The sequence below is a fragment of the Setaria viridis genome, chromosome 5 (assembly GCF_005286985.2).
Source record: "Setaria viridis chromosome 5, Setaria_viridis_v4.0, whole genome shotgun sequence".
NCBI lineage: Eukaryota > Viridiplantae > Streptophyta > Magnoliopsida > Poales > Poaceae > Setaria > Setaria viridis.
The window spans coordinates 889,785-914,820 of NC_048267.2; the positions used below are offsets into that span (position 1 = coordinate 889,785).

At 44.4% G+C, this 25,036-nt stretch overlaps 3 protein-coding genes and 1 pseudogene across 3 annotated transcripts; 2 read left to right on the plus strand and 2 right to left on the minus strand.

Annotated features, from left to right (window-relative positions):
* Positions 1-1,596: 1,596 nt before the first annotated feature.
* LOC117855467 (uncharacterized) lies at positions 1,597-7,441 on the minus strand. The gene is made up of 9 exons (XM_034737826.2): positions 7,282-7,441; positions 6,985-7,204; positions 6,335-6,559; positions 5,991-6,247; positions 5,027-5,262; positions 4,191-4,316; positions 3,620-3,799; positions 2,869-3,006; positions 1,597-2,484 (listed from the first exon to the last, which is right to left on the minus strand). Exons 1-9 carry the CDS (start codon positions 7,400-7,402, stop codon positions 2,173-2,175), a joined length of 1,815 nt encoding a protein of 604 aa, XP_034593717.1. The 5' UTR covers positions 7,403-7,441; the 3' UTR covers positions 1,597-2,172.
* A 450-nt stretch (positions 7,442-7,891) lies between these two features.
* Positions 7,892-14,532, minus strand: LOC117855468 (SMR domain-containing protein At5g58720). Its single transcript, XM_034737827.2, has 11 exons — positions 13,636-14,532; positions 12,467-12,492; positions 11,822-11,986; positions 11,190-11,266; positions 10,100-10,317; positions 9,618-9,688; positions 9,461-9,517; positions 9,066-9,133; positions 8,893-8,999; positions 8,688-8,755; positions 7,892-8,314 (listed from the first exon to the last, which is right to left on the minus strand). Exons 1-11 carry the CDS (start codon positions 14,411-14,413, stop codon positions 8,192-8,194), a joined length of 1,758 nt encoding a protein of 585 aa, XP_034593718.1. The 5' UTR covers positions 14,414-14,532; the 3' UTR covers positions 7,892-8,191.
* Positions 14,533-16,590: 2,058 nt separating this feature from the next.
* Positions 16,591-21,087, plus strand: LOC117858104 (aspartate--tRNA ligase 2, cytoplasmic). Its single transcript, XM_034741107.2, has 10 exons — positions 16,591-17,221; positions 17,547-17,657; positions 17,773-17,886; positions 18,387-18,677; positions 18,751-18,861; positions 18,959-19,012; positions 19,468-19,547; positions 19,624-19,739; positions 20,510-20,624; positions 20,734-21,087. The coding sequence occupies exons 1-10, from the start codon at positions 16,697-16,699 to the stop codon at positions 20,858-20,860; spliced, it is 1,644 nt and encodes a 547-aa protein (XP_034596998.1). The 5' UTR covers positions 16,591-16,696; the 3' UTR covers positions 20,861-21,087.
* A 149-nt stretch (positions 21,088-21,236) lies between these two features.
* On the plus strand, positions 21,237-24,341 carry LOC117858105 (aspartate--tRNA ligase 2, cytoplasmic-like; annotated as a pseudogene).
* Positions 24,342-25,036: the final 695 nt, after the last annotated feature.

The window sequence follows — 25,036 nt, forward strand, 5'->3', positions numbered from 1 at the left end:
ATGGCCTTGATCACTTGGCGAGCATGGTCGGCGCCACCAAAGCGTGCGAACAGCTCCAGCTGCGTCAGCAGCGGCTCTACGGTCTCGCACTCGCACCCAGGACCCAGCAATGTCATCATTCTTCAACTCATCATGCGGCACTCGGCCGTCCCCGACGACGGTCGTTCTTGAGGGTCTTCGCCGGCGCATAAAGCAGTGGCATTTCCAACGGGCGGCATGCCGTGACCATGGGATTCCAGTGGAGATGGCGCCGTGCGTAGGGTGGTAATGGATCATGGCCTTCGTACCTTCTTCATAATCTAACTTAGCCCTATCTATTTTTAGTTTAAAATCATATATTATTATGATCCGATCTTTACGAAGCTCGATCCTTAAATTTGCTAGAAATTAGAGGGTCCTTTACCACCCGTGCGCTAGCCCGGCAGGGCCGCACGTCACTGTCAAAGTCAAATCGTGGCATTCCCTGATCGGAGCTAGAGGACACGCACGTCCCCTCGAAGGCGCGCAGCGCACTCGGGCCTCTGAGCGACGGCGCCGCGCGAGGCAGATGTATCCAGGCTCATCCTCGCAGCGTACGCCAGGAACACGAGCCACTTGTGCCGCCGTCCGCCAGCCGGAGCTCACGCTGTCCAGCGTTTCGTGATCGGCGATGCCTTCGCGCGCGTAAGCGTCATCGATGGCGATGATTGACGGCGCCTTCTCCCGGGCGAGGCCAAACACGCACGCCGGCGAGCGCATCGGAAACCCTGTGCATCAGAACGCCTGCGAAGCTAGCGCCGAAGGTCACGAAGGCGTGGCTATCGCCGACGAGCCTGGTGAGGTCGCCAGCGAGGCGAACGCGTCCAGGAGCCGAGACCAAGGGGTGGACGGTAAATGAAATACCGTCCACCCCTTGGGCCCGTCGCGACCGTCGGATCGGACTCGAGCGGGTGAGATCGTTTGCGGCGTAAGAGGAGGAGCGGCGACGCGCGTGGTGGCATTCCTAGACCACCGCCGCGGTCCCAGCAGATGATCCTCCCGGCCGTGGATAGGGACAGCGGGCAAACGCGGCGCAGGGCGGCTGCACGCCGCGGCCATGTTGTAGCTCTCGCCTCTCGCCGGCGACGGCTGCGTCCGCCGTGTCCTTCCCGACGCAGCGGATCGACGACGCCGACGTCCCCTCCAGGCCTCCACGATGCCGCACGCGAACGAGGTGGCGCAGCGGCAGCATTGGAGTGCGCTGCAGCGTGTGGGGAAGAGACGCGGACGGCGGACCTCTCGGGGCGAGACCCTGTGCTTGCTTTGCTTGCAGTTGTAGCAAGAAGCCATTTGCTTGCAGTTGCAGCAAGAAGCCAAATAGGCCGGAGTTGTGCTCAAATTGAAATTAGTTATTCAAGGTTTGCACCGTCCGGGTTGGCAAATCACCGAAGAAATGGCCCAGTATTTGTTATCAATGACTTACAGATAATGTAACTGACAAAGTAAGCAGGCAGATGATTCAGATAATAACCATTTTTGGTTGAGGAAATGCCAAACTTCAGCATAACAAACGACTGCGTTAGAAAAAATGAGAGATTTATTCAAAAAAAAGAGAGAAGGACGAATTAGAATCATCCAGAAGCAGAACCAGCAATTCCATGAATTGCTTTATAGAAACACAACATTACGGAGCTCAAGTGTCGTGTAGGGTGTAGCTCGCAGTTGTAGCTACAGCATCACAGATGATCAGTAAGACCGCTTATCATCTGAGATCATTCTTATATATTTTATGTACAAAATAGGAGGGTGCACGGGGAAAAAAAGGTCATTTTGTCAGGTACGGAAGAATTTGAAGTTCTACAATACCACTTTCCTCCAAATATTGAAAAGTGCTGCCTTCCTTGGAAACTCTTCATCTGAGGCTGCCCTGTTTACCTCTTTGCTCAGAAAGTCAGAAGGTAGGTTTTCCTCCACGGTCAGATTGCTGGGCTTGTTTCTAGCAGTCATTGTTTCTTTCGAGCATGCAGGCACCGTGTCACCATCACTTCCTGGAGCACCAACAAAGTTCTTGCCTCTTTCCAAACCATCAGGATTGAATTTCAGCCTGCGGTTTCTGTTTCCTCTGCAACTTTAACCCCCCAGAAGCTTACAGTTCGAACATGATAGAACAAATCCCCTTCTGCAGTTTAGGCTGATACTAGTATGACACCAACTCTACGATATAGTGGGATCAGATACCGTTGTTCTCTTGTCTGTTCTCATCCTGGCAATCCTAGGCCCAACATTCCTGGCCTTGCTCTTTGCAGATGCTTTTCTTGGAATAGAGCGCTGTACAATCCGGATCGGTATTCCCCCGATGTTGAAATCTTCCTTGAGAGACTTCGTCAAGAACCTGATATCTGTATCAGATAGCTGAGCCTTCCCACTCATGAAGGCAACAAACGTTGGTGGCCGTGCTTTCACTTGAGTGAAGTACTTGACTTTTGGCTGTGTGGCTGAATCTTTCCAGGAGTGTCGGCTCATAACCTATAACATAATTGACAAGGTATTAGAGGTAACGATCGGTATAGATGCCTGCATGGCATGAATGACCAAAGTAGCCAAGAGGTAGACATGAACGTGTACAAAATAAGAAGTGATCTTAGAATAAGTAGCAAGCTTAGATGCTGGGCTGAATCCATAAATGCTTAGATCAACCACTAGAAGGAAGTGCATTTTCTAAAGGACCTCCAAAACTATCCCACTTTTCACTCATACAATTCCACTTTCTAGTGATATAGGCAACTTATCTTACACAATCTAAGTTGAATCTAAAGGGCAAGATTTAAGTTCCTATGCTCCTCCTTGTCTGATTGGTTGGGCAGACTCAGACAAACAACTAAACAAACTAACTGTGGATAGGATGTTTACCTTACGCAACCAACGGTTGAGCCGTGAGGTTGACAATCTTAAACACCAGGTCTCATAAGTATCTATAACCTGGCGCATCACAGCAATCCGCCCCCTCCCCTCCAATGCTGACACAAAAACAACTGGTATTCCTGTAACCTGCCAAATGGGGAAAAACCATCAATCTGGTTAGAAGGGAGCATGCACAAAGATAAAAGAGAAATAGCTAATGGCCAAGAAATTTAGACTGGATCTCCAGATATTAACAAGCACCAAGTCAAAAAGAACTTAAGTGACTTTGTCAAACGAGGAACATGACAAAATCACTACTCCATCAGTTTATGTAGTAAAGCATTTGCATTTGTGATGATCAACAACATCAAAGCCTTTCAGTCCCAAGCAAGTTGGGATAGGCTAGAGTTGAAGCACAACAGGAGCATGTTTAACAGTTCCACAAAAATAAAACAGATGTTTCATGTTTGCATTCAGTTACAATTTAACAGTTCCACGAAATATCAAATTCATCAATGAAAAGTGTTTCATCAACTATTAAGGGGGGAAATGGTAAACTGCAAATATCGGGTCCCAATATACTTTACAATTTTTTACATTGCAATTTTCTCAAAAGTTACAGGTATTCAAGCAGCCAGTAAGTGAACTATTACCATTACAAATCCATTATAGAGTAACAGTATTTAAATCCATTGTGATTGATAATCAGATGTCTTCAAGGATGAAAACCAGCATATTATGAAGTAAAAAAAACAATTACCTGAGGAATGACAGTCTGAATTTCTGTTGGAACTGCATCCAACACCTTTTCAAACAGCCGTTGGTTATCTCTAAGGAGATCCATTTTGTTGACAATCACAACAAGTCCACGGCCCTCTTCTATTGCTTGTCGTGCTATCACAACTTCTGGATGATTCATACTACTTTTGGACTTCGCAATCTACATGTCCATAGAAATTTATCATGGAATTGGCTGTTATAATTCAAACGATATTTAACATGCACGAAGAATTGAAGACATCAGTAAAATCAGACCAGGAATCAAAGAGGTTGCTACTGATCTCAATGATTTAAATAGGACTGTGCACTGATACCAGAACATCAAGCTAACAAAAGCTAAACAAATATCCACTCTGGTGTCATGTAAACATGTAATAAGTACTGAAAAATATTGAGGGTGTACTTCACTACCGCGCCACATGATTGATGATATGCAGCTGGCACTAGATAAGTAGAAAGTGGAGATGCTTCCGCTCAATCACATACGAGGAAGTATGCTAAGTCAGAACTTTACCGCTCGTTGGCTCTGCATATCAAAATGAAAGTAGTACCTTTTCAGCATCCAGCACAAGAGCAACAATGTGAGCTCTCATAAGGTTCTTTCTCGACTGCACAACACTCAAAGACACTGGCCCTTTCTCCTTCCCTGATCTTTCCATCCAACCTGCAGTGTCCACCTGTGCCACGAAAAGGAAGAAAGCGATTAGACCACTATCCACACAGAGACAGGTTGCATGAAGGCTATTCCATAAGCTGCCAGGCATCAATTTTTTTATAAGTTTAGCTTGCTCGAGCGATAAATTGTAGAAATTATATGAAAATTTGCTGAATGATATGATTCCGTTTGGCTAAATTATTAGCTGCATAGACATAAGACCATCCTTGTATTTTGTGGCATCAGTTTGTAGAGCCTCTGTAACCATCACCCTAGTCATTTACTGTTGCTCAGTAGTTTAGGGGATAAGCCAAATAAAACTCTAGTATCTTGATACCTGGAACTTCGGCTGTCAATAAAAGAGGTGAAATCCACACTATACATAACAGAAAATGAGCACAGTCCGACTTCTTTATTGTTATAGTCATTAGTAGTAAGATTTTTTTTAGCAAAAACATGATATGAATTATTATGATAAGTGGTTCCTGTTGGATTTCAACTCTAGCCTGCCCCAACTTGCTTGGGACTGAAAGGCTTTGATGTTTTTTTTATGTTGATGTTATGAATTATTAAATATTAATGCATGCAAAATAAAAACAAATTATATTTCCATGTTGCAAGTGTCACTACAGCACATATCACCACTAGTATTCACAACATAAACACAAAAATGTAGCAGTATAATACAAAGTGGTGCAAAAGATTAAAATCATAGAGAAGAAGTTAACTTACTAAATACACAGTTCGGTTATCGAACTGAAACTGAGCCCGAATCGAGTCCCTTGTTAAGCCAGCCTCTGGACCAACCAAAACTCTTTGTTCTTGCAGCAAGGTATTCAAAAGGGTAGATTTACCAACATTAGGACGCCCCACAATTGCCAGCTGCAAAGGTAACTTGCTCTCATCACCTTCATCTTCATGGGCCTCAGTTTCAAACCCAGCGGTAGGGTCTTCTTGGTTGAGTCCATCTATCAAATGTCAATGTAAACCATGAACACTAAGGTCGTAGGTTGCAAGCATGGGTCCCATCTATAACATTAATGTTGTAGAATCATAAATTGTCTAATTACTAGAAAAATGTATAGCGTTTTCTAAGGATACACTAAGCTGTCTCAAACGTCTGATAAGCAACAGTTACTGATTCATAAGGCCCAAATTCCTCAATCCACCTAACTAAAAATGGGTTGCTGTGCTACAGAACTTGTACAATAAACTGAAACTGACAGTCACTGATTTATAAAGCCCAATTGCTCAATCTCCCAATGTTATAATAATTTTCAGACATGACATATACTTCAATGGAACTAAAATGGAGACAGATATAGCAAACAGAGCAGTCATATTCGTTTCAGTTGCCTCTATACCTAACCAATATCTAATATCTGCTTAGCCTAATACCTCATATTGGCAAAAAAGTGTATTAGTTTCTTCAAACAGTACAACAACAGGCGAAGACAAAGATCTTGGCCAAAGAAATATTAGCAGTTATTTTTTTCCCCTCAAACACGCGAGAGATTACAACTGGTCCCTTAAAAAAAGCAACCACATCACCTCCAAAGATGGGGCTTGAGCAGGTTGCAAAAACACTCAAACACGATCACCCGTTAGAGAAAGAGAAATATTAGAAGTTGGTCACTAAAGATCAAAACAAATAGTACAAGTAGCAAAAGCATTAGATATACTGCTGCAAACTTACTGTTTGGAAGCTGAGACATGTACTCCTCAAACAATGGCCTGAGTACCTCATAAAGTTCTGCCATCCCCAGGCCAGTCTCTGCAGATATTGCAACAGGATCTCCAAACCCCAACTTGTGTGCTTCTCCAGCAGCAGCAGTCAGAACTCCATGCTCATCAAGTGACTCGGACTTGTTCATTGCAACAAGTGTATGTATCCCAGATGCATGCTTGCGAAGCCATTGCCCAACCTCAAGATCCAGCGGTTGTAGGCCATCCCTTTAAAGACAAATGCATTTTTACTAGGCGACAAGCAACAACATCTTCACCTGACTCCATGATGAGAACAAGAACTACCAAACTCACCTCACATCAATCAAGAAAATGGCAAATTGGGACCTAGACAACACATTCCCGGTCATGTCTGCTGTCCGAGCGAGAATGCTACCAGAAGTTGCTGCTGTCTCGAGTCCAGCTGAGTCAAGCACACGGAAGCGGAGATCTCCAAGCTTCGCAATTCCTTCACGGATATCACGAGTGACATGATCCCCAGGAGTATTGTATACCAATGCCTCCCTCCTCCGTATAAATCTAACAAAAACATTGAAACAGTTCAAATAAGAAATTTAAATTTAATCGAGCAGAACTAGTAGAACATAACATAATTAGATAGAAATTCTGATCCATAAAACGGAGAGCAGAAATCGCATCTCACATTTCATAGTACTAACATCAATTGCAAGGTCCATGTAAAATGGAGGAGGTAGCAGCTGTAGCAGAGCATCTATGCATATAAGCTGGAGACTGGAGAGTCGAGACATATGTTTATAAAAGTGCAAGCTGAACAGAAATCCGCGTGACGAAATAAGCTGCATACGAAAAGGTGTTTGTGCTAGTGGTGCAGTCTGAGACTCGAGGCGGCCTCAAGGTGTTCATGGAAATGCCGCCCCCTTGGAGCTGCATGGAATCTACAGGCGACAGCAAACGGCCGGATGCCTTCGGGAGACGCCTCTCACCTGTTGAAGAGGGCTGACTTGCCGACGTTGGGGCGGCCGACGAGGATGACAGTGGGCAGAAGCGCGGCGTCAACCTTGGTGAAGTCGAAGCGCGACTGCTTCATGGGGTTCTTCCTGGCCTTGCCCTTGGGCCTCACGGGGGGCACCAAGTCCTCGGTGGCGGTGGAGAACCAGTAGCCGGCGGAGAACGGAAGCCGAAAGATGGGAGGAAGCGCTGGACCTGCGTTGGTGAGCCGGATGGTGAGGGGATGCGGAGGGGTTCAGGGGTTAGAGCTCGGGTGAGGAGGCGGGCCTTACCGAGAGGCGGAGACGGCGGGAGGCTCCGAGCGGAGGGGATGAGACGGTGGTGCAGGAGGGCCGCGGCTGCCGGACGGCCCCGGCGGACGGCGGCGCGGAGAACGGCAGCGGCGGCCGCCATATTTCTTTCCGAAGAAGCGGAGAGACTGGAGAAACTCGAGAAAAAGCAAGGCGCAAATGGGCCAGACGCCGTTTTGTTTCGCGGCAGGAAAGCAGGCCTGCTGCGTCCACGTTGATTTGGGCTTGCAAAATGAAGCTGCTGGTGGCATTCGCCGCAGGAAATATTGCTCATGTCAATTTAGTTCAAATGAAGATGCTCCTCCTACGAATTTCGATGAAAATAATAATTCAAGATTTGAGCTGCTAGACATTTTTAAGAGTTACGTGGAACTTCAGCATGACTACAATTTGTAGGTTGGACACTGTCGCACATCCACAGCAAAATGCGGACACGCACATCAGCGCCATCCAAATACTCGAAACAATGGGAACACGACACCAAAATGGTTAAACCAAAAGAGTCCAGAAATGCTTTTCACAGTAAAACATGATTTGGGGGGCACGGAACCAAGCATAATTTGGTTCCGTTACAGCATCATACAAGACATCATGATATAATGTTACAATTGATTGCGGCTCCTGCCATACATTGTCCGAAGGAGCACATCATAACAATTAGACAGACGGGTGTAGGAAGCTTCAGACTACATTACACTGTTAGCAGCCTGGGATCAACATAACACCATAAGTTTACTTGAACTACTTAACTTACTGCGTCAGAGCTACCGCCTACATCAGAGCCTAGGTCGCCTATCCATAATTACAACACAGGTAAATACAGATAGATACAGGAGATACATAGATTAGAGCAGATGTTAATCTATGTCAAGTCTCCTCAAAAGGCTTCCGCTTAGTCAGAATCGCTATCATACTCGAGAAAGCGATACTCCCTTGGCCCACCAAGTCGAAGTGCTATGGTTCCGGAGTTCTCTTCACGCCACTCAATTTGTTCCTTCTCAGCGAGCTCTATAACCTATCACAAACGTTTATTTTACAACAATCTCAGCCATGGCATATGATAGACCATCAGGTAAAAAGAAAAGCACACAGGATCAGGTTATTAAAGGCAATGAGAAAAGTTTAGATTCTACACAACAATATAATCACAACAATCGATCAGGAAAATGAGTTTGATATGCTGGGAGAGGTTCGTAACCTAAGCTGTATCAACTCAGCAAACCAAACCAAGAGTGTCTGACTTTGACATGCTTTGGCTTACGACAAAGTATTTTAGGAGAGCTCTATTAATTTGCAAGGCACACAAGCTGTATATGTTACCATAGAAACGAACATGGAAACAAAACCTAATGATACCAAATTTACAACTCATACAGATACTTTCTTACCGATCGCTTTATTTTCCCCTTCCCTGTACCTTCTGAACCACAACCAGTAATAACCCTCAGCAATACAGCTGTTTAAATAGCAAAGGAATAAAGGAAAAGGAAAAGGCATAACAAAGTATTAGATCATCAAAAGATGCAGCTGAGTAACAAATCAAAGACAGCGGCGGTAGAGATTACAGTATCTGATCATGTGTCAAATACTCACATGGCATGCAAATACAAATCATCATGTGAACCTTGAGAAGCTTCATAGCTTGTTGGACATGTTGACCATGCAAGTCAATAGTTACTGTGTTCGTTATATGCTTATTTCTGCAAGCAGAATATTAGCTCTCAGAAGCAAACTACAAAAGGTATTTGAAAGAGTGGAACAATTACCTGGCTTCAAATATATTCCTGCTGGCCTTCTCATCTTCCATGCGGGCCAGTTCACGATAATGTTTACCCTGAAATAAGGAAAAAATTATTGGACTCCAGTTGCAATGCACAAACAGTCAATAAACTACGCCTTGCACGTGACTGACACAACCACCTAAGTGTACAGAATCTTTAATTTTGTTCTATTGGATGATGCTCACAGGAGCATTGCAGCATGGACCCTAGTTAGAGGGGCTGATACTGCTGTTGTACTAGCTTTCCATGTGGTAAGAACAGCACATCAGTTAAAATATCCTTCATCTGCCATTTACAGTGGAAGGTGGAATTCTTCCTTCTGTTTCTTTTAGAGTGACATAATTATCTTAGCCCTTGCATATTGAAGTTCAGATTCACACCTCTTCTGCAAGGTAAGCAGCATATGATTTGTCACCCTTTGAATACGCAAGGGCAGCCTGTCAGGGAAAAACAAACAGACAATAAGAGATACCAAACAAGAAAAAGAAACTTGTATGATAAAATTGGCTCAAGCAAAACTCATCCCAAAAAACATACTTTCTGATAGTATTCTTTCATTTTATCATAATGCCTTGCAGCAACGCCACGGAACTCCCGGTAGCCATCCCCTTAACACAAAGCAATAAATTGTTGTATCAACAATCAAAATGTGCAATAGACAATAGGTGAACAAGAGTAACTCGTATAGTTTCCATCAAGAAATTGTTCTAACATGCAGAAGAAGTGCGCTCACTGATTACTTAAAACAAGGGAGAAAAGGGATAGGTACAGTCTCAATTCAAAGCACGTTGCACATCTAAAAAAAACATACGTCAGGGGCTTGTTTGGATGAGAGTGATTAGGCCACACCCCCATGGATTAAAAGGGAAACTGAAATTGTTTACCCATCAAACCCAAGGTTTGAGTCAAAACTTATCTTAATAAAACCTAGCTTGAACATACCAGATGGGTAATGCAGATAACAATGAAAAGGGAAACTGAAAAGACAGTTTAGGTCAATTATACAAAAATTTACATACCATTTTTAGGCCTTTCTTGATTGTTTGATGCGACAGAAGAATTGAACGACTGCAGCTTCTTTACTACCTTTTTCCAGTCCATAGAACTTGGCTCATATGTGCGCATTTCAGGAATTTTAAACAGTGAATCCAAGACCTGTTGAGGGTCAGCTTTCACTTCAGTTGACCTTGAAGGGAATGTTGGCGAGCGTGGTGCCTCCATAACAGCCTTTGCATAACTGTAGAACCAAACACCAAAGTTATAAATAACAGCCAGTTAGACAAAGTAGAGGTGCAAGTATATGTAGTTGCAGTAACAACTGCCATTATCATCTCAAAATTAACTAGCTGTACTATTGAACTCAACCATTATTAGGTAAATCAGTGTCGCCGCAGCAAGTTTGTGGCTCAAGGGATCATGTGGTCTGCTCAGAAAATAAAAGGCACCAGGCAATGGAGATAAATAAAGTATGGCCACAGCAAATTGATGAGGAATTGAGGTAATTATTCAAGTTGGAGGGATGACAAGGCCAAAACACCAAGGTGATAACAGATTGATATGTGGAAGTGAACTAGATCTTGGTGAGGGTAAGGGAGGCGGGATGGAGATAAAAATGGTTTTGAACAAAATATCCATGGTTGTAACTGGTGTGACAACCCAGGGGTGCATAATGGGACAAACCACATCACACATGCATGCCTCCAGACCCTACCAATAGTGGCAGGTGGGTTCATATATACTTTCTCAACTTGAATCCTTTATAATCACAACACCATTTCATAATCACCAAGGCAATCCCCATGAAACAGCAACTCCACCTACAGTTTCTAGAAACTAGATCCTCCTATAAATTGATCCTTTGTAACCCGTCAAGAATGCCCACCATGCAAAAGTCGATCAGACAAAAACATATTTAATACAAGTTATGAAATACAAATGAAAACGATCCCTAGAGAAGAATTATTTCCGTAAATAACTCCAACAATATTTCTCGTGATGTATCCACAAACAACAAGACACATGAGTCATGCCAAACAAAATTTAGAGCAGCATAGATAACAGGTTTGTAAACTGAACATATGGCCAGATCACTTGGCAGGGTTGGCTCACCTAATCTGAGGTTCGCCCCATAGGAACCCATGTCCTAATTCAGACTGGAGACTAGCGTTGGACTCTTGATCAATCAACTGAGTAAAATTATAATATTAGAATATAATATTTGCAGTAAACAAACATATTGACCCCAACAAGGAATCAGGAACACAAAATGCCATTAATAGGTAAATAGCAAACTGAATAAAACATCATATCCATTTTAAGTTGGGACTTTTATCAGCTTCAAAATGAACACAGGTTGCTTGAGACAAAAGGCTTGTCAAAGTGAACAACATGACCAAAAAGGTTCCATTTTCCTTCCTGCTAACTGCTAGCAACCACAACAGCTTCAATATGGTACCAATTCATCATCATCATCAACAACAACAACATAGCCTTTCAGTCCCAAGTAAGTTGGGGTAGGCTAGGGTTGAAACCCAACAAGAGCCACAAATCAGGGTTCGGGCACATGAATATGGTACCAATTCATCATTTGAAAAAAATAACCTGGTGTACTGAACTCATTAGTTCTAACATATATTGCACTGAAAAGGTTAATTTAAAGTTTGATCTCAGCCAAAATATCAATGCAAATCTTTTGCATCCAAGAGAACAGGCACTAAATTAAAACTGTGCAAAGCAAACACCTGGCGTGGACTTCTTTTATTGCCTGCGGGCAAGTTGTCTAAGGATAGCCCATTTCCAGGGAACATATCCAGATGGCTGGTCCCATTCCTTCCAGCATTTGGATGATGTGTTTCCGTGATTTGGACAGAAGACACCCCAGAGATATCAAGCAATGCATCCAAAGCCTGAAATCAATTTCATTAGTACAATAGTACAGACCAATAGATAATTTCCATTCAGCATATAAAGCAGGCAACTAGTTCTTGGTAGGCATTTGGATTTTTTGTAGTAAGAAGGTCCATGCAAGACACAAAGGAAATTTCCCAGTTTCAAAGGAGTTGTAACTTGCTCCTTGCCCAAAGAACTACATAGAGAATCCTCCAAAAACAACAAAAGGAGGATTAAAGATAAACAGATAAGACCCACAGAAGTGTTTTATACTACATATTCTCCACCTGGATACAAAGGCTAACCCGAGAACCATGCATTAACATGCCTGAGGCATGAAATGTACAGACTAAAAGCAAAATGAACCACTGGTTAACATAGAGAACATACCAGTTTCTACTCAATCCAATAGGTGCAATGGAATTTTATTGAAATACGAAAAATGTAAAGCCAGGTTAAGCTCACTGGGAAATGTACCCAACAAAATAAATGTTTACCTTCTCAACATCATACCCATACTGACCTGCAAATGGACCAGATAAAAGTACCATCATAAGAGTTTTTTTCCAACAAGATAAGCAGTGAATTGGCATGCAAGTTGCAGAAACTAAACAACAGGAAGAAGCAAATTTCAATATACTTAAATTGATTTCAATTGAAAACACAGAAGTTTGCCAATAGTAGTTTTAAATTGTGAAAAGAGTACAAGACGTCTAAGGCTAAAAACAAACAATTCATCAAATCACTTCACATAACAGAGTTCATAGCTTTCACAACACATAAAAGCATTAGGTAGTTTTGCATACAAAGAGATGGAATGAACATTTTCCTGTTCCAACAAGTCATATAGCAAGAAACGGAATCTTTCAGTTAATCACAGCGTTGCCCAGTCCTCCCACAAGCAAATAAGACAAAAAATAAAATATTCAAACAAACATCCTCCATCAGAACATAATGTAAGCTCAGCAAGTAAGGCTGAAATACATGTTTCCCTAGCAGCAGGCCAGCAATCCACTTAACTGGGTACAACTGAACCTTGGCCTTGCCCCTTTCTCTACTTTCTCTGAGCTTCACAAGTCCTTTCACAAGACCAATTGAAAATCCAATCTTCCAAAATGACCTTGACCAAAGCACCTGTTGCTCAAAGCCATCGTCTTTGCCTTGTTCACTGAATACATCGGCAACGTAGGTGGCATCGCTCAATCAATTTGCCACACATCACAAGGGGAGGCAGGCAATTAGACAGCATACTACCTTACATTTTAGTTGACCATGGCAAAACACACAACCAACAGGCAAAATACTCAAGCGGCCTTGTAAACTTTTTACTTCACACCTAAAGAGACAAAAAAAATGGTAACAATGCAAATTTGAATGACAATCAGTCAAAAGATCGTTCTTTTACAAGATTTTTTTGTTGAGAATCCTATTTAAAACTTGATGTAATTGACACTTTCTTTTTTAACTCATAATAGAACCTACATCTGAGCAGGACAGAACAAGATGCCGAAAAATGCAATCTTTTGAACCCTATCTACTTCCTCAAAGGGGATAGGGTTTTTTAATTCCAGGCACCAAATTCCGCTTAAATGTAACAATGGCGCGAAATGGTCAATGCACAACATTCTGAACAGAAAACTGGATCGGCAAGAGAAAAATGACTCACCGAGCACGTCTCTGACCACGCCCATGCCAAGCTCGGAATTATCCCCGAGCATGGAGCACAGGAACTGCTCGGCCTCTTCAACACTGTACTTGCGGCCACCAGGCCCGCCATCTTTCTCCCCATCCCTACCCTTCCACGCACTTGGCGCGCTCACAGGGGGAGTGGCGGACCGGGTGTAGTCCTTGCCGATGACGTCCGCGACCATGCCAGTCGCGGCAACCGCAACCCTCTTGGGCCTCCGACCAGCCTTCCTTCCACCAGATCCACTGCGCGGCGAGAGATCCGGCGGCGGGGGAGGCTGCGGCGCCGGCTGCGGGGGCTGCGGCGGCTGCGTGTCCTGCGTGGAGCCCAGGATACCCGCGGCCAGGAAGGGGTCCCCGCCAGCCTCGCGGTAGGCGGAGTCGACCTGGTCGATGGTGGCGCTGGCGAAGGCGTCGAGCAGCCACGCGAGGTCCCGGCGCTCCTCCCCCGCGGCCAACGAGGACGCGGTGGACCCGGACGACGAGAAGGCGGAGAAGGAGGACGTGGAGGCGGTCCCCGAGGAGCTTGCGGTGAAGATGGCCGACGTGAACGTCGAGGCCTCGCAGCTGCTGCTGGACTCCGTCTCCGAAACCGCCGCCGCCGCCGCCGCTAGGGTTAGGGTTTCTTGCCCCGGCGACCCGGCCTCCGAATCCACCGCCCCATCCGCCGTCGGAGGTGCCGGCGCCGCCGCTGCCGCCGCCGGCGGCGAGGGCTTCTTCTTCTTCTTGCCCTTCTTCTTGGACGAGGACGGTTTCATCGCGCCGGTAGCCGTAGCCGCCCCTTCGCCCTCCTCGCCTTTCCCCTATTCTCTCCGTGTTGGCGTCGCTCCGAGAGGGGGGTTTGCTGACTGCGATTTCGATTTCGCAATTTTTTCAGTCGTGGGGGAGATGGGGGGAGGAGACAAAAGAGAAGGCGAGGAGGAGGAGCCACGCGGACTCGCGGGCGACGGCGGGGCGTGGTGGGCCCTCCTGGAACGCTCCCACCCGATGCCATGTGGGGCACGCGATGCTCGGGACCCACCTGTCATTGGGACCCTCCGGTGCCGACGGATGGATGCGGTTGGCGGGGGACTTGCGTTTACTCCGAGATACTGGTGGGTGGGGTCGGCCGGCGAGACAGTGGGTCCCGCACCGGCTGTATACTGTGAAGTGGAGAGGATCAGATCGTGTGGCACGGTGGCAACGAGAATCCCGGTGACAAGTTACATTATCTTTTCCAAGGTAACCAGAAAGCCGTGGATCAAAATTAGCCCTCAAACCACGGTCAGCATGCTGACAAAGATAATCATTATCCCGTTACTTTTCCCTCTCTTTCAGATTCATGCACTTTGGAAAAATGTTAATCCCTTCTACCGAGGCAGACTTTAGAAAACATGATAAGGTGTACATCTAAAATTTTAGCAACAAAGCTATCAATTTGTTTGGGAAGGCTACTACAAAACAATAAAGCAGGTTAACTATACTATACAGTGGACATTGGTGTCGCTCAACTCCATATCTCATCATCCAGATCTTACCATACCTGATTGAGGCGCGTACCAATACTTTCTGTCTGTGCTAGTTATAAGCATAGCTGTTAAAACCATGATTTTTGTGTTTTGATTTTTATGCACGTACTATTTTGGATTGAGGATCTTGAATTCTTAATCCTACGATCATACAAGATATATCTAAATTTCTACTATTTATATGTCAAGATCATATGATTGCGATTTTATTTGAAGACCACCAAGTGGACCTAGAGTCTATAAACATTGCTTATATGCATATCATGTGACGAAATGAAACAAAAAATACACAACATGCAAGAGGAAAACTTTTCCTCCTTATTAGCGTTAGCAGCCATGATTACAAAGAAAAGGGACTTTCCATCAACCTTTAAAACCGAGACCATTCAGGTATTCAATCGTAATTGGTTTTTACATATCTATGTTACCATCTCATTTCTACGTACACTGGGCTAGCATCATGAGTTATGATTTGGTGTAGCAATTAGACGAGGTGAGGCAAAATTTAGAAAATAGGATCTAGGTTTTTCACGTATTATGTATCATTTTCAAAAATCATATAGAACAGTGATATGAAAGTTTTTTCCAGGAGAAAGTAATATGAAAGTTATTACTATCTACATAGTAAGAAACTTTTTTGTTCAACCTGTTGCCGAAACTAACTAAGTCCGATAATTCGGTGTCAACACAACCTTTGTTAGTGAGAAAGAACAATGCCCCCATTCGGTGCAACTCCAATCATATGTAGCTAGTCACTAGTATCATTGTGGGTCACTATAAAATGGGGTTGTTTCAAAAATTCGGGGAGAGGTAAAACCGACGAAGCTAAAAAATTTGGAGTTCACCGGCTACTGCTTGTGCGTGCAGGACTGCACCAAACGCGCCCTTAGCTTTTATTGAAAAAAATGTGCCCTTAGCCACACGCATCTGTACAATGAATATTATTGATGTGGTAAGTGTATAACAATAACTCATATGGACCTATGGTCCAAATACTGAAGTACTCAGGGTGCATACTAAGTGTAGCTCAACTAGTAGGTTCCTTGTGGTGGAATCTGCTCACCAGCGTTCGAGTTCTCGACTCGGCACTGGTGCTCGTATTTTTCTGGATTTATTCCAGGATTTAAACTGCGCTATTCTTTCAGTGGTAGGCGACGTACCCGTCGACAGCGAGACGCCAGTGGTAAGTTTGTCAATCTCGAGGGTTTGCCGGCTCAGTCTTTCGGAGATGCTTATAGGGGTAGAATTGGGTGCATGTGTTTGTAGAGACAAGGATGCGTGTGTATATGCGAGAAGTGAGTGTGTGCAATTGTACCGCGTGATTCGAAAAAAAACTAAAATAAAAGAGAAAAAGAAAGGAAAAGGAAACAAAAGATAATAATACTCTATTTGGGCTTCCATCCATCTGGCCCATCCAGCCCGTTTGCACGTTAACTTACCCTAACCCCTCCTCTGCTCCGGTGTCAAGCGCGTAGCATCCGCCGCCGGCGACCATCTCGCACGGAGCCACGTTTGCTTCCCCCATCCGCCACGATGTCGTCGGAGCCTCCACCCACCGCCGCCTCCGCCTCCGCCGCGGATGAACTCGCGACCGACCTCTCCGCCGCCACCCTCAGCAAGAAGCAGCTGAAGAAGGACGCGAGGAAGGCGGAGAAGGCCGAGAAGGCGGCGCAGCGCCAGCAGCAGCAGCAGCAGCCGGCCGACGCCGAGGACCCCTTCGCGGCCAACTACGGCGATGTCCCCGTCGAGGAGATCCAGTCCAAGGCCATCTCCGGCCGCTCGTGGACCAAGATCGGCGACCTCGACGCCGCCGCCGCGGGCCGCTCCGTGCTTATCCGCGGGGCTACGCAGGCTATCCGCCCGGTCAGCAAGAAGATGGCCTTCGTCGTGCTGCGCCAGAGCATGAGCACCGTGCAGTGCGTGCTTGTCGCCAGCGCCGACGCCGGCGTCAGCACGCAGATGGTGCGCTTCGCCACCGCTCTCAGCAAGGAGTCCATCGTCGACGTTGAGGGTGTCGTTTCCCTCCCCAAGGAGCCCCTCAAGGCCACAACACAGCAGGTTCGTTTCACTCGTATCCTGCTCCGTGATTCACTCATGCAATTCCTGCCATCACAAAGCAGCAAAACCGGCACCAACTGATCTGATGCATGTCAGTATGTTCTTATTATTGCTGCATTGTGACTCTAGGAAGATGAATTAACATGGTATGTCTGTGTTGTTAGTATATACATGCTGAATCTGCTGTCAAGATTAACTAGGTTTATTGATGTCGCCTAATTCACACTTCAGACTATTCTGCTAGCTTGGTTTGTTTCAATCCCTTGACCAACTGTTCAACTAATGAATGCATTGTCTTTGTGTTCGCTTTGGATGTGATTTGCAGGTTGAGATTCAAGTAAGGAAGATATATTGCATCAATAGGGCTATCCCGACCCTTCCAATTAACCTTGAAGATGCGGCTCGGAGTGAGGCGGAGTTTGAGAAGGCTGAACAGGTACGACTCATGCATATTATGCAGATTATCTGAATTCTGTTTTGAGGAAGTGCACGATTTTGTGCTCTGTTTTTGGTACGACTCTATGATTTTGTGATGGTTCCTGTGATTGAAGGCTGGAGAGAAGCTTGTTCGTGTTGGTCAAGATACCCGCTTGAACTACAGAGCTATTGATCTTCGGACACCCGCAAATCAAGCAATATTCCGGATCCAGTGCCAAGTCGAAAACGTGAGTATTTGATATTATATGTATTATTGTTAATTTGCTACTATACTATTCATTTATGTATTGTGCCGCATCAGATAGCATACTATATGATTTGTGATTTAGCTAGTAAGCTAGCATTGTACTTCTTCTATTGACTAAAGTGAATCTGCTAGACCTTCATGCTTTCATGTTAGAATTATAATCTTTGATAAAAAGGTTATTGTGTTTTGGGCGCCAGACTTGAATTGTGCAGAAGCTGTTGCTGTTGTTTAGAGGTTGTGACCCTATCATAGTACAAACAAGTGGAATGTGACTCTGTCTGATTGCACTACTCATGAAACTAATTTTACAATTCAGCATGAACCATTTTTTTTTCAAGACCATTTGTTGTTTCCATTCATATCTCCATCTTATGTCAGTGGTTTGTCAAGGTTCCAATCATGGTTTTTGATTATCTATTTTTAACATGCAATATTCTTCCTATTGATTTGTGCATGCTTTTCTTTGCTCAATATATGCAGAAATTCAGAGAATTTTTGTTGTCGAAAGACTTTGTTGGGATCCACACCCCAAAACTGATTTCTGGATCTAGTGAAGGAGGTGCAGCTGTATTCAAGCTTCTGTACAATGGCCAGCCTGCTTGTTTGGCACAATCTCCTCAGTTGTACAAGCAAATGGCTATCTGTGGTGGGTATGAACGTGTATTTGAGGTTGGTCCTGTGTTTAGAGCAGAAAATTCAAACACACACAGACATCTCTGTGAGTTTGTTGGTCTTGATGCTGAAATGGAGATTAAGGAGCACTATTTTGAGGTGAGATTGGAATGAGAGTGCTTTATTTAATTGACTGAAGCCGTGATGATTAAGTACGTCTTTTTATACACAGGTTTGTGATATTATAGATGGCTTATTCGTGTCAATATTTAAGCACTTGACTGAAAACTGCAAGAAGGAACTTGAGACAATAAATAGGCAGTATCCATTTGAACCTCTGCAGGTAAAACATTCTTACTTGTTTTATGGTTTGACTATGCAGTTATCTGGGCTGCGTAGCTCAATTGATTGACCGAAATTGTGCCAATTATGTTATGCAGTATCTAGAGAAAACCTTGAAGCTCACTTATGAGGAAGGAATTCAAATGTTGAAGGTACAAACAGGCAGCTATCTCTTGCTTTGTGTATCATACAGATGGTCATGAACTAAATTTAGTTGCTAGTTCATCTGATCCCAAATTTGAGTCCATATAGCACCCTCACATTTCTGCCCAATGCAAGTCCATCAACAAATCCAATGCACCTTTTTATCTAAGCAACTAGTTAAATACCTTATCTGTTGGGTAAACAAATTCATACATTGGATTAGCCCATCATTTCTGTTTTGCCCGTATTTAAATTCATGTAATCAACGAAGGAAACAAGCTAACTATCTTATATATTGAATAGTTGAAGGTCAATAAGGTCTTCTATCCATCCACCTTAATTTATGCACACAGGTTCAGTGGACTTAATATTAGGGATCAGAGGTAGAACTGTAGAAGTTGCTACTGTCAAATTTTTCGTAGGCAGAAACTGACTGAACACTGGTAATTTATCTAACCAACAGGAAGCTGGAACAGAAATTGAGCCAATGGGTGACCTCAATACTGAAGCTGAGAAAAAACTTGGTCGGCTTGTTAAGGAAAAGTATGTAGACTCTACAGCACTACTGCATTTCATTATTTTATTAATTTGATAGCATGACTTCCTTTGTTATTTGTAGGTATGGCACAGATTTTTTCATTCTGTATCGTTATCCTTTGGCTGTGCGTCCGTTCTACACTATGCCTTGTTATGACAACCCAGCTTACACCAATTCTTTCGATGTGTTCATTCGAGGTGAGTGCAACAATTGTATATGTTATTACTGACAATGCATAGCAGCAATGAAAGAGAAGTATATTTGGGCAAGCCCATTTCTTCTGTGGGCATACACCATGCCTTGTTAACGCTGTAGAGTTTTTTATACATACAGAAATCAGAATTGTTGGACTTGTGATTCTTATTTATACCAGTAAAAGCAGTCTTTCGTTTTTCTCGTTCTATTGTAAATTGTGCATGGACAGGCTCTGTTATTTCTAAATTTTTATGAGTTAGGTTATCTCCTTTGGGGTTTGCGTTATAAATATATTGTCTTAGTGCCAGTGGCATAGCCAGGTGGATGTGCCGGTGTGCCTGGGCACACCCAGATTTTGCAAATGTTGGTGATCAGCTCTGTACATGGCCTAAATTATTTATGGTCAAATACAATGGTGTACTAGTGCACACCGAAACTTTATAGCCATGCCACTGCTTAGTTCTCAACATGCACCCTAACTGATGGAGTTGTGCCTTGTTAAATTTAGCTATTAGGTTTACTTCAGTGAACATAAAACATGTTGTTGCGGGACCCCTTTGCTCTATTCCTGCTTTCAAGTATTTCCTAACATATCCATCAGTATTTAGCATTATCAAATAAGTGGATTTCTTTTGGTGCTCTGCATTTGAAGATTACTGCTCTAGAGTGCATTTGTTTTGGCTAATGCAAATTTGCTTGTTTTTTTTTGAACTCCAAACATAATTTGTTAACATCTGAATGTTGGACTGAAGCAATTTTATTGACATGGTAGGCGAGGAAATAATTTCTGGAGCACAAAGGATACACACACCTGAGCTGTTGGCCAAGCGCGCTACAGAGTGCGGCATTGATGTGAGCACCATCTCGGCGTATATTGAATCGTTCAGGTATGTTTGCGCCTATCCCATCTCCATAGTCTTGATCTGTTGGTTATTTTCTCTATCCCTACATTTTGGTACTCATTTCTATATATGCTTCACCCCCTACCCATTGTAGCTACGGTGCACCTCCTCATGGTGGTTTCGGGGTTGGCCTGGAGAGAGTGGTGATGCTGTTCTGCGCCCTAAACAACATCAGGAAGACTTCGATGTTCCCGCGCGACCCGCAGAGGCTTGTCCCATAATTTCTTCTCCCAACAAAGGCAAGGATGTGGTCTGTCATGAAGCATCATAGGATCGTTTGCCATGCTGTTGCCATCCTCACCAGCCGCTGGTCTTCAGCTACCGAGACCAAGAAACGATAACTGATACAATGTTAATGCGGTCTATAGTTTTTTTCTGTTAAATTCACAAAGATGCTTGTATGTACTGGATTGTTGGAGACCTGACAATGATACGAGCTTTCTACTCCTGGGTTTTCTGATGTGTTGCACCGGTGCTGATGATCGCTAGGGGCAAGAACGTAACTGAGCATCACGTTGAATAATGTATAGTACAACGGTTGTCCTTGGCTGTTGATCAATGCGTCAGATCACCGTAGGTCCGTAGCAAATTAGCAATAGCATGATGATCGCTATGTTTACCTCGAGGCTATGCGTTTACCGTTTGCTACTAACGATGTGCGCGGCAACCTGGCCACGTTGCTCGAACTCGAATCGAAGTCGTCGTCGGCTGCAGGTCAGGGGAACCGAACCGCACCCGCCAAGTTCTCGGCTTCCTATATGGGGTTGGTCATATAACCATGCATGCATGCCCGTGCCGGACACGAGTCCTAAAACCCATCGAGCGCCGGACTTGATCGCTTGCTTCTCCCGGCCAGCCACCGAGCCACGCCACCATGTCGTCGTCAGAGGTCGAACTTGCACCGGCCACCCAGCCCATCCCGAGCAAGGAGCAGCCGAAGAAGAGCGCCAGGAAGGCGGAGAGGGCGGCGCAGCGCCAGCAGCAGCAGATGCAGCCGCCGGCGGCCGGCGCGGAGGATCCCTTCGCGGTGAACTACGGCGACGTCCCCGTCGAGGAGACCCAGTCCAAGGCCGTGTCCGGCCGCTCGTGGGCCAAGGTCCGCGGCCGCCGCAGCGGGGCACGCCGTCCTGGTTCGCGGGTTCGCGCAGGAGATCCGCTCCCTGGGCAGGATGGCCTTCGTCGTGCTGCGCGAGGGCAGGAGCTCCGTGCAGTGCGTGCTCGCCGCCGGCGCCGGCGCCAGCAAGCAGATGGTGGCGTTCGCCAAGTCGCTCACCAAGGAGTCCGTGGTCGACGTCGAGGGCGTCGTCTCCTTCCCCGAGGAGCCCCTCTATCCACCGCCCAGCAGGTTCGATCGGCTTGTTACTTTGAAGTTTCAAGTTTGGATTCGTTCATGCATGATCCTTTGCTGTCATCTATCACCAGCCGCAAGTCAAACCGCACTGATTGTTGATCAGCGAGGTAGCATGACCTGTAATTACTTGCTTGGACCTTTAATTAGGATGATGAACAATGAACAATAACGTCAGATATGACCGTGTGCTTTCTAATAACCAGTAACCACATACACGTTGAATTGTGTGTGTTCAATGGTCATTATTCTAAATTTGGTTTACTCCTGTCGTCGCTTAATTCACAACTTCAAACTATTGCATGCTTATGTATACTTTGTTTGACCCACTCATAAAAACGAGTGACAATTGTCGTCTGTTTTGGATGCAATTTATTTGCAGGTTGAGATCCAAGTTAGAAAGATATACTGCATCAGCAGGGCTATCCCGACACTTCCATTTAACCTTGAGGATGCAGCACGGGGCGAGGCAGAATTGGAAAAGCCAGTATGTCATGTCTTTTGCAGATCTCATGTCATTTCTTTGTATTCTGTTTAAGTCACAAGACAATTCCTTTCAAAAAAAGTTACAAGACAATTTTGTTCTCTAGATTTTCTCCATGTGGTTGTAGAATTATCTTATTGAGGTTTACTAAGGGATGGCTCATTGTTGCCGTTATTGAAGGGTGGACAGCAGTTTCCTCGTGTTGGCCAGGATACCCGCTTGAATTATAGAGCTCTTGAGCTACGGACACCCACGAACCAAGCAATACTAAGAATCAGCTCTCAAGTTCAAAGGGTGAGCGTTTGTTGCTCTTTAATTTATACTATTGAATTGTTAACTTTGTATTCTTGACTTGGTTCTGGATTCTGCTTCTTGTAATAGCATGCTACTTAAGCTGTGGTACTTTTGTTACTAATTAGTAGTGGTTCCACAAAACTAGCTAGTTTATGGCATTCAGCTCTAATCATTAGTTTTTAAGACCATCTTTATGTGCTTTATTGAGGTGCCAGGCATTATCTATTTCTTTAGCATGCAATGTTTCTATTGCTTTGTTAAATGTATTGTTTTTTTTGCTGAATTTTATTATACAGAAATTCAGGGTTTTGTGGTCAAAGGACTTTGATGAGATACATACCCCAAAACTTCTCAGTGGCGCTGGTGAAGGTGGTGCAGCTGTATTCAAGCTGATGTATAATGGCCAGCCTGCTTGTTTAGCGCAATCTCCTCAGTTACACAAGCAAATGGCTTTTGTTGGTGGATGTAGACGTGTATTTGAGGTTGGCCCTGTGTTTAGAGCTGAAACTTCCCGCACACACAAGCATCTGTGAGTTTACTGGTCTTGATGTTGAGATGGAGATTAAGGAGCACTATTTTGAGGTAAGATTATATTTGAAAGAAGAATGCTTTATCTCTTTCTGAAGTAGTGGTGATTAATTATCAGGCACTTATTCTTTACGCAGGTCTGTGATGTTATAGACGGCTTATTTGTGTCCATATTTAAGCATTTGGCTGAAAAGTGCAAGGAGGAACTCGAGACGATAAATAGTCAGTATCCATTTGAACCTCTGAAGGTAAGAATTCTGGCTCGTTGTTTCTGTGGTCCTCAATGTGCATTTGTGCGGGCTCTGTCTGCACCATCGTTTCTTCATTCTCCATCTGTACCCTTCGGCTGTACGTCCGTCCATTCTACACCATGCCTTGCTACGACAACCCAGCTTATAGCAATTCCTTCGATGTCTTTCTTCGAGGTAAGCATCGCAATTGGTCAATGGCATGTCGTTAACTAACTACTGACACCCCATCGCCCGACACCTGAACTTTGATCTGCCTGGTGTCATAGATCAATCTGCCAAATTACGACCTGAATAACCTAAACCTGCTGACGGCGTGATGTGGTACAGGCGAGGAGATAATGTCTGGAGCACAGAGGATACATGTACCGGGGATGCTGGCGAAACGCGCAGAAGAGGTTGGAATCGAGGCGGGCACCATGTCGGCGTACATGGAATCATTCAGCTTTGGCGCGCCTCTCCATGGTGGGTTCGGGGCGGGGCTGGAGCGGGTGGTGATGCTCCTGTGCGGCCTGGACAACGTCAGGATGGTGTCCATGTTCCCCCGTGACCCGCACAGGCTCTCCCCGTAGATTTAACAGAACGATGTTGAAGTAAGAATCGGGATGTAGCAAAACTGTGCATGATCTGTGTCCATCAATTTCTCTGTACTTGTGCTGGGACGCTAGGAGGAGAGCTGACGCTCATGCTCATCCTTGGCCCTTTGGGACCAGTCGAGCAGACGATGGAGAAGCAGCTTCTCCTTGTAGTTCTGATAAGCGACAAGGAGAAGCTAGTAGATAAGTGCAGGAGTTTGCAGAATGTAGCATATCTTAACAAGAATTAGTTGATGTGCACGTGCCACGGGCACGTGTATAATTAGAACATGTCAAACAATTGTTGCTAATGAGATAGGATTAACAATTGTGTGGATTTAAACAACTACATCTATGCATAATACGGGGGTTAATATCCAAATGTATGGATTCAATCACATTTATAGATACGAGACACGGTAGCACGGCACTATCTAGTTAATTTATATAGTAATGACAAGAGTATATAAGGATTCAATCACAATACATAAGTGTATAATGCTTTTATCATGATTCCTAAAAAATGATTTTATCGTGACCCCTTGCTGCACGCATGTAATTTTCTCAAAGGTTTAAATAGTAGCTTGTCACAAATATTTGCTCCCAAATACAAGGTGTCCCATGACACGCCCAGAAACCGTTCACATACATATATGCAATCTAAATTGTCTCATGCATTTCCTACAGTATCCCTGTACCATAAGCCATTCACAACCTTGAAGCATAGAAGCTGCAGGAAAAGTATATATGGTTATGAGAATGAACACCAGAACATGTACATCATAACAAATCATGAATTACAAAACTAACATATGTCATGACTCCGAGACATCCCTGTAGACAATATTCTTTGTTCCTTTTCCAGTAGTATTTATATCCTTATTTTTTCTAGCAAGAACCCACGTTGTCTCACGAGAAAT